The sequence below is a fragment of the Aythya marila genome, assembly GCF_965140915.1.
Source record: "Aythya marila genome assembly, chromosome: 5".
Classification (NCBI taxonomy): domain Eukaryota; kingdom Metazoa; phylum Chordata; class Aves; order Anseriformes; family Anatidae; genus Aythya; species Aythya marila.
The window spans coordinates 2,968,077-2,977,616 of record NC_139046.1 but is presented as its reverse complement, the minus strand read 5'-3'; the positions used below and the strand labels follow the sequence as shown (position 1 = coordinate 2,977,616).

The window sequence follows — 9,540 nt, the reverse complement described above, 5'->3', positions numbered from 1 at the left end:
CTCGCAAGCCCGTGCAGCCTACGTGCAGCAGGCGGGTAGGGACGAGACGGAGCCGAAAACAGCCTGGGGTGGCCACTTGCCATGGGCTTCGGGGTTTCAGGGGGGTTTTGCTCTGGTTTTGCTCTGCTGTAGCTGTTGAGATAAGCAACGAGGCTCCTCTTAGCCTTAAAATATGATTTATTTTTTTCCCCAGCCAGGTGGGATTTGCAGCGTGGGGACATCTGCCGTGAGTGATTCACTCCTTCCCCTCCTCTCTCTGCTGATACTTTCCCCCGTGCCATAATAACGCCCCCTTTTCCCCGTTAGCCTTCCTGATGCTGCTGTTTTTGGGATATTCAATGCCCAGGGAAGGGGCACGGAAAGGGCAGGGGTGGGCTCCTGGTCCCAGGGGGTGCCCAGCCGTGAGAAGGGAGCTCTGGCAGCCTGCTGGAGACAGCTTTGCCCTCCTCGGGTGCTGCTAAATTTCCCCGAGCTAAATAGGGAAGACAACGAAGATCTCGGAGGCTCTGATCCTATTCTCTGGCTGCCTTCACCCCGGTAATTTCGTCTGCCCACCTCCCGCTCCTCCCCCGGCAAACCTCCACCCACGGGCACAGCTGTAGCTGCGGCATCCCAGAGAGGATTTGGAGAGCAAATTTTTGGATTTTTTTCATTATATGTTCGCTGCTGAGATGCTGCAGCCCAGGAGCGGGCACAAATGCCCCCTCTGGTGTCCTCAGCTGCCCTCACCCCGTATTTCTCAGCATCCTGCCAGGGATGCTGCTCCCAGCAGGAGCAGATGTCGCTCCCTTTTGAAGTCCCTTGCAGGCAGCATCATTTCATCTCCAGGTTTCGCAGCGGAGCTCAGTCCCAGCCAGCAATTCCCTTTCAAACCCATGAAGATCCCGCATCATTCTCAATTCACTCTTTCCTTTGGGGTGAATTGAAAAATTCACCCCAAAACGCTGGGCAGCCAGAGCTGGCATTTCCCAACCCTGCTGCTGAGACGTGAGCTGGGACTGGGGCTTTCCTTTGGGATCCAGCCACATCTGAAGTGGAGCTGCCCAAAAAGAGACCCCCCGAAGCCCTCCCCGTGCCTGCAGCTCATCCCCTTGGTGCATCAGCTCCGCACACTGGGTTTGGGGGGGGGCTCGACCCTGCCCCAGAATAGGGAGAGGGTCCCAGGGGGGCTCTGCTGTGTGCTGGGGACCCGGCAGGGGATTGGGGATGTCCCCCGGGATCTGCCTGCCCCGCCGGCCGGGGGTGTCACTTGTTGATTGATGTTCCTGCGGCCAACGCCGTGCCCAGGATCTCTCGAAGGTTGCCATGGCAGCAGGAAGGAGAAAAAGGGGGAAAAAAATAAAAAAGCAGAAAAAAAGCTAGCAATGGGCATGGGAGAAGTGATCCCCAACATAACAAAAAGCCATCCCGGAGCCAGGCTGGGCATGGAGCTGCCCTGCTCAGTGCCACCTCCCGGGGTAATGGGGTGCCCCCGAGTCAATGGTTTCCAAGTTCTTTGCAGAAAATCAACACCAAAAGCATTTGGCTTTTAAAGGCCTCTTTTAAACAGGGAAATTAAAAAAAAAAGGGGGGGGAAGAGATGTCTGGGTTTGCCTGGGGAGGGGCTGGTCCCCACCGCTCTTGGCTGCGGTGCCCGGCGCTGCGACAAACCCCCCGGGGAGGTGTTTGAGCACCTCGTCCCGTGCAAAATCCCAGCAAAAACCCCATGCTTGCGGGGCACGGGGGTGGCTGGCACCGTTTTGGGGAAGAACACCCCAAAAGAACCAATTCGGAGGTGCCTGAAGTTGCTGGAGCAGCAGGAGGTGGCGGTGACGTGGGGGAAGCCCCGCCGGGCACCCAGGAGGACTGAAGGGTGTCCGTGCTTTCACCCCGATAACAGCACCAATATTCCCCGGGAGCAGCCTGCCTGCATCCCTAAATTATGCAAAACGCCCAACCCGGAGCCAATTTCCCCCGTGTAATTAGCGAAACGGTGAAGGCCGTTGCATAACGCCTGCAGATTGCGGGGCCGATACGCCGCGCGTCACGGAAGCAGGGTGTGTTTTGACATTTATGGGCATACTTCTTATTTTTAGTTAGTTTGGTTTCCATGGCAGCGCGGAGAGGATCTGCACCAGCCGCCGCTCTACATTCGGCGTCGGTCTCCCACTTCGATCAGCCCCAAACTTTGCAACTGATTTCTCCCAAATGAAGGCGTGGAAAGAGGCTTGGAAAGCAAAGAGCCAGCTCGGTTCCTTGCTGAGGAAGGTGATTTCCAGCATCTCAGCTCCTGGAAACCCTCTGGATGGGAATGCTGCAGAGGCAGAGGAGCAGCTCGTGCCCTTTCTTCCCACGGGGGGCTGCTGGCACGGGGGGATGGCACGGGGACAGACCTGTCCCTGCCACCCCAGGATGGGAATTTGGGGTTGGAGAGCTGTCCCGGGGTGTTGCCGAGGGTGAACTTCGAGATAAACCCGAGGATTTTCTTTCCAGCACTGCAGGTGCGGGGAATAGCCCCCCTTCGGGCTGCCTGAGGAACAGCTGAACGCTGTGGGAGGAAGGCCAGAGCGCCCCGGCGCGCTGAGCTCAGCGCTGCTGCTCTCCGAAATGAGTCACGGGGCGGAAAAGTGGGGCACGGATCTCGGGGGAGATGAGTAAGTGGGCAGCGGGGAGGCAGTGGCCAGAGGAGCGCCACAAATCACCCTTGCAGTTCTCTCTTCCTAGCTATTAGCAGCCGCTTTGGCTCTCCCGATTAAAATCGGAAATTTTCCACCAAGCCCCCGGGGTTAAAAAAAATAAATAAATAAATAAGCAGATGACACCTTTGAAAGTAATCTGCCAATTCGGATTTGCAGACTTCTCAGTGCTCTGAGGCAGCATTTTAGCAGTCAGCTTTCCTCCTGCAGCCGTCAGACGTCCCCAGGTGCCGGCGTGTCACCCGGCCGGGCCTTCCTGATGGAGGAGGTTTTGCTGACGTATCTCCAGAAGCATTTATTTTTTTGGGGGGAGAGGATGCCAGGAGGTGACGGGGAGCTGCTGCCACCCCTGGGCACGGCCACCGGCAGCACCGTGGGCGAGAAGTCCTCGCGGCGCTGCCGGCTGAGCGCTGGTTTCAGGGAAGGGGCACCGTGGGCGTGAGCGATTTTCATTCCAGCCTGCTAAAGGAAAAGAGCATTAAATATTTAGAAGGGTTGTATTGCTAATGGTCGCTGGTGTTCCTCAGGAGGCCGTGCTCAAGCTGCTGCCCGGCAGCCAGGGCAGCTCTTGTGGCATCGCCCGGGGAGCGAGGATGCGATGGAAGCAGCCAGATGCCAAATATTTTGTGATTCAAGTCACTGCAGAGCCTGATGAAGTCGGTGGAAAGCCTCCTCTCGATGCTGGTGGGCTCTCGGGTCTGCCCCAAACCCAAAAACTGGCCAACCTACACGAAAACTGAATGACCTGGAGGGGTGGGATGGCAGCGGGGGTACGGATCTCAAGGTCATGCATGCACACAGGGAGCAATAAACAAGGATTTCTGCTGGCAGCCCAGAGCTCATCTGTTGAAAACAACTGAGGGGAAGGTAGATTGGGGTGTATTTGTTGATCATGAGGTGGATTACCCCTGAACCCCCTTCTGCTCCTTCATTTATCTCCTGGAGGTGTGACGGGTGTCTAAGATGTGAGTGCCATCGATTTCCCGAGTCCCACCGCCCTCCTGTCCTGTACACTTCATGCTGCTGGGGGAGCAAAGGTGTGGTGGGAGCAAAGGAGGCTGGAGGGGGATATTGGAGGGGGTCCCGACACCGCAGACCACCCCCGACCCTCGTCAGGCAGGGCAATTTCTGCGATTTTCCAGAAAAAAAAATCGCGGCACCGATGCGATCTCCTGGGCGGCAGCGCGTCATGCATGATTCAGGGCGCGTCGCCCACCACCCCGTCTCGCTCCCATCCATCAATACCCTCCTGCTTGATCCCGATCGCTCATCTGCATTTCCAGCAGACAAAGCAAAGGCTCCCGCAGCAGGAGCCGGGGCCGTCTCTGAAGCTGAGGCTCCCGGCCAGAGGCACGGGAGGGAAGCGAGAGGCAGCCCAGAAGGAGGTGACTCCTCGATCCCTCCGTGTGTAATCGCCGACATTAGACAAATGGATTTGGAAGCTGGGTCAGGTTAATTATTGCAGGCTCGTAGCCGCACGCCACGCGGCTCTGGGGGCAGTGACGGGTCTGACAATTGTAAATAACACTCAGCCGGAGCATGGGGATGCTTGCCTCTTGTCAAATAAAGTGAAGGCGTAAGCTGCTGCGAGCAAAGGTGGCCTCCAAATGCTCTGCCTGTGCTCCCCCATGGAGGGTTTTTTCCCCTTTCTGCCCATTTATCTGATCGAAATATAGCTAAAGCAGAAATGGCATCGCATAGCTGCTGGGATGAGAAATGGCCAAGGGAAGCAAGAGGCAGAGGGAGCGAGGAATGACGGCTTTGCTTGGGCAAAACAAAAAGTTCACTCGCTCCTTATCAGGCTGAGAGGTGGTGGTGCCTTCCTTGAGCATCTCAGCTCATCCATGTGGTCGTCCCCTCATCCAAATACCAACGCAGCAGCTGGGAATTGTACCTGCTAGCTGGACGAACCGCATGAACCCCAAGGGATTGGCACCACCTGCGTCCCCACAGAGGGATGAGCGAGGCAGATGGCGACAGCTCCCTTTAATCTGCCCAAATCACAGATTTAACAGCGTGGCTCAGCAACGGCGGTCAGCAAAAGGGGGCAGACAGCCCTGCTTTGGTGGCAAAATCCCAGAGGAGGTGACAGACAGCCTTGGAGTGCCCCCAGTACCTCTGCCACCTCTCCATCGTGGAAATGGAGGTGCCCAGGAGCGGTGGGAGGCACGCTGTGCACGTGTGGCTCATCTACTTAAGAAAATAACCTCGATAAAAAAAATAATAACCTTAATTTATCAGTTGCCAGCACTCTGGGATGCTACGGACTGGGCAAAGGCAACCCAGGAGCGCTGGTACCACAGTGGTGGCTGTGAGGAGGGAGCAGAGGTGGGTGTCCCACCCTGTCTGGATGTCCTCAGCACTTTGGCTGAGCTTTGCTGCCCTCCCCTCAGATCCTTACACTACGTAGGGATTTCTTCCCTCTGCTGTTATAGGCAGGATGGGACTGCCAGCAGCTATTCCAGGCAGAGCAGCACTTCAGGACGCTGGTCTTGCAGAGATCTGGGGATAAATCACCACTTTCAGCTGTAGGACAGAGCACAGACAGCAGTATTGCTTGGCAAACGCCACGGAGGAGCTCTCGTGGGACCGGGCTGCGGTGCATCCTGCTTGGCTGCATACCAGGGAAAATGCCTCCAGGCAGCAGAGGTTGCCTTTGTGGAGATGTCCAGATAAGATCCACATTCGGAAACCTAATGAAGTACTTCAAGCAGGGGGATAGAAACAAGTCTGAGGCTCTGCCAGTCCCTGGGTATGAAGCAGAGGAACTACTGACAGACCACTGCCTCCCCTGGATGGACTGTCCAGGCTCTGAAGGTACTTCATTGCACCAACGAGCCTCACCTAGGAGCCCCACAGCCCTCTGCCCAGCTTCCCAGAGCTCCAGGTAAGGGCTCTGCAAATTTCTGGAGCCCTTTAAACTCCAATTTTGAGCCTTTTCCTTGCCAGAAGCCCCCTGTGCCTCCAAGCCCCCCTTCCATAGCTCTCAGGTCAAGGCTCCTCTCCCAAAGGCATCGCCACAGAGCAGCTGCAGCCCCACACGGCCCCAAACGTGGGCAGGGTGCTTCAAAGAGAGGGAAATAAAAGCTAACGCAGAAACATTCCAAGTAATTTGAATTTTCAGCTGGCTGAAAGGGAGCCGCTATGCAGCACCGCATGTTGCCAGGTTCTTTTTAAGACCTCAGGTGGCCTTTGGGTTAAGAAAGGTTGAAAAAGGCTGCTCTGGTTAGCGGTGGGAGACACCCTGGGGTCTCTGGGCAAGCTCAACCGGAGCTCGAGAGGGCTGCCCAGCACGGAGCTGGCCGTGCTCGCTCTCGGATATGCATATCAACACGTTAATTTTATAGACAAAACGTAAATCTATCAAATTATTGATAGTGTGTTGCGTTTATTATGAAGTCACACTCTCAGTAGAAGCCCTAGGGGACCCCTATTCCACACATATCCCATCTTTTGCAAAATTTTCCCCCAAAACACTCCCTTTCTGCTTGGACTTTGGCTCCTCCACTGCCCTTTGCTACCAGTGCTCAGCCAGGGGCTCGGCGCCCTGCAAAGCCCCTGCAGTGGCAGAATGACATGGAAAGGGCTCTTAAATGTGATGAGGGGGCTCTTAAATGTGAGAAGGGGGCTATTAAATGAGAGGATGTGGCTATTAAAAGCCAGGAGGGGGCTGTACGCCAGCAGGGGGCTGTGCTGCCAGGCACCTGTCCCACCTCAGTGCCACCCTCACCGCTGGGTTCTGTCACCGCAGAGCCCACGAGAAGAGCCCACCGCACGTGAAACGAGTGTGAAATAATCACAAAATCACAGAATAAGGCTTTAAAAGCCGCCCGCCCGGCACCCAGCGGGGGCACCGCGGCCCCGACCCGCGCTCGCTGCCTGAGGGGCCGGCGGGCGGCCGCCATCTTGGGGGGCACCCGCGGAGCTGCGGGCGGGCGGGAGCGGGCAGCGGGGGCTGCTCGGGGGGCCGGTGAGGAGCCGGTGCTGACGGGGCTGCTCCCCCGGGGGGCTGAGGGGACTGCGGCGGGGCGGCGGGGACACGGTAACGGGGCGGGGAAGGCGGCGGAGGCGGGCGGAGGCGGGCGGAGGAGGAGGACCCCGCCGCCACCGCACCGCCGAGCCCCGCGGCTCGGCGCCGCAGCCCTGAGGCGAGCCCCCCGCAGCGCCCGGCCGGTGAAGGGGCGGGCAGAAAGGCGGACGGACAGGCGGAAGAACCAATAGCGGCGCTCCGCCCGCCCCTTCACGCAGCGTTGGGCCAATGGGAGAGGAGAGGGGCGGGGCCAAGCGGGCCGCGCGGCGGGCGGGCGGCGGGCGGGCGGCAGTCGGCGCTGAGGCGCGGTGCGGTGCGGGTCGCTCCGCTCCCCATTAAACTCCCCCCCTCCTCCGGGCAGCGCCGCCGCCGCCGCTGCTCTGCCCCGCTCCCTGATGGAAGAGATGGAAGAGGAGCTGAAATGCCCGGTGTGCGGCTCCTTCTACCGCGAGCCCATCATCCTGCCCTGCTCGCACAACCTCTGCCAGGCGTGCGCCCGCAACATCCTGGTGCAGACGCCGGAGGCCGAGTCCCCTCAGAGCCGCCGCGCCTCAGGCTCGGCCGCCTCCGACTACGACTACCTGGACCTGGACAAGATGAGCCTCTACAGCGAGGCCGACAGCGGCTACGGCTCCTACGGCGGCTTCGCCAGCGCGCCCACCACCCCCTGCCAGAAATCCCCCAACGGCGTCCGCGTCTTCCCCCCGGCCGCCCCGCTGCCACCGCCGCCACCCTCAGCTTTGGCCCCTCCGCCGCCTCCCCGCAGCGCCTGCCTGACGTGCCCGCAGTGCCACCGTAGTTTGGGCCTGGACGAGCGCGGCCTGCGGGGTTTCCCCCGTAACAGGTTGCTGGAAGCCGTCATCGACCGCTACCAGCAAGGCCGGGCGGCCGCCCTGCGCTGCCAGCTGTGCGAGAAGGCGCCCAAGGAGGCGGCCGTGATGTGCGAGCAGTGCGACGTCTTCTACTGCGAGCCCTGCCGCCTGCGCTGCCACCCGCCGCGGGGCCCGCTGGCCAAGCATCGCCTGGTGCCGCCGGCTCAAGGCCGGGTGAGCCGGCGCCTCAGCCCCCGAAAGATCTCCACCTGCACCGACCACGAGCTGGAGAACCACAGCATGTACTGCGTGCAGTGCAAGAGCCCCGTCTGCTACCAGTGCTTGGAGGAAGGCAAGCACTCCAGCCACGAGGTCAAGGCGCTGGGCGCCATGTGGAAGCTGCACAAGGTGAGCCCCGGGGGCTGCCACGCCGCCGGGATGAGCCCTGCATGGGGTGCCCTCCGTGTAATGGGGTCATGCGTTGGTTGGGGGCACCGTGTCCTCGTGCCATCCATCCACCCTTGCCTCTCATGAGCATCGCCTGCCCGTCCTGGCACCCTCAGCCCTCTACTTTTGGTGGCTTCGTGCAGAGGAGGGCAGGAGAGGCTCCCCGAACCTGCTGGTGGGAAGGATGCTGCTGGCAGGAGGGAGGCGTGAAGCCTCGGTGGCTGAGGAAGGGCTGCCCGCCTCCTCCCGCACCCTGAGTCATCGGGAAGAGGAGGAGGAGGAGGTGGAAGAGGAGGAGGAAGGCCGGCAGCAGGGAGAGGTGCCTGTCCCTGCATGCTGATCAGCGCAGCTCGCTCCCACACGCGTCCTCGCTGGGGGGAGAGGGTCCTGGGGATGCAGCCAGCGTGGGCTCAGCGCCACCCAGCTCATGCTGCAGCCTCCCTCCTTGCTCACAGCACGACCCTCAGCTCATCCCCTCGGGGAAATGAGCAGAGGGGACGGGGACGTGGCTGGACAGGGCACGAGGGGATGCGTTATGCTCCCTGCATGAGCTGCAGGAGATGGGTGCTGGCAGAAAGGAGCCGGGGAGAGGTGGAAACACGCAAAACCCTGCTGAAAGGGGCTGGGGAATCCATCTAGGGGGCTGTCTGTGCGTTGTGCTTCGCCTTGTGGCTCCCTGGGGTGTGCAAACGGCTGGGCTGGGGCCGTGGGTGCTTGGCACCGTGCTGCGAGAGAGGAAAAAGGGTGCAGTTTGTGCCTCTTGCTGCTCCTGGCCCTGCTTTCCTTCTCCCCTAGCACGGTGGCTGTCAGATGCCGGGAGCATCTTTCCTGCTCGGAAACCCAGCCCGTGCTCGCCGCATTCAAAGCCCGGCGCCAGCTCTCCTGCGGGAGCAGGCGGCTCTCCAGCCACGGATGGATGGGCTGGGGCCGTGCCGACACGCAGCAGGGCAGGACACGGCCCCGGAGCTCAGCGGTGCTGTTAAAACAAGAGGAATCTCGCTTGTGCCAGGCCTTTTCACCAGGCTGTGGCTGCGGCGCTGCGCTCCTGCCCTGCCTCGGGTGCAGCAAGGCGTTAGGAGCACCCGTGGGTGTCTGGGCGGCTCGGTGCTGCTCGAGGTGCAGTCCCTGTGCTCTGCAGGGTGGCGTATTTGTAGGTGAGTGGTTAGGTTTTGTTTCAAAACAGCTTTTTGGGGAGAAGGTCTTTATCAGGGCGGTGTTTTTGCTCACGTGGCCAGCAGGCACAGACCTGCCGTACAGATCTTGGAAATGAGAGGGTGAAGCTGAGCCTGCGTTTCTGCAGTCTGTGTGTGTGTCCTCGGGATGTGACAGGCAGGGATTTGTGGCCATTAGGCACTGTTTTTTTTATTAGGGGAGGGAAAGGAGTTGGGTTAAATACAACAATATTGTAGAATTGAAGGGATGGCCCCGCTGCCAGAGCTCAGGGGTGCTCCCAGGGGCTGCGTAACCAAATTGGGGCCTTTGGAGGGGTCAGGCTTTGTGGAGCTGGTTTAAACCAAGCCACCAGGACCACCAAACCCCACGGACCTGGCTTAGGAACCAAGCCACCTTCAGGCTG

The 9,540-nt window shown here is 59.9% G+C and overlaps 1 protein-coding gene across 5 annotated transcripts in view; it reads left to right on the top strand.

Annotated features, from left to right (window-relative positions):
- Positions 1-7,100: 7,100 nt before the first annotated feature.
- The window catches only part of TRIM9 (tripartite motif containing 9), a gene marked incomplete at its 5' end in the record, with an annotated part of 28,193 nt that continues 25,753 nt past the window's right edge, over positions 7,101-9,540 (top strand). For all 5 annotated transcript variants that reach the window (XM_082762713.1, XM_082762715.1, XM_082762712.1 and 2 more), the window contains one exon: positions 7,101-7,925. In XM_082762713.1, coding sequence (XP_082618839.1) covers positions 7,101-7,925 — 825 coding nt within the window. The remainder of the gene's footprint in view (positions 7,926-9,540) is intronic.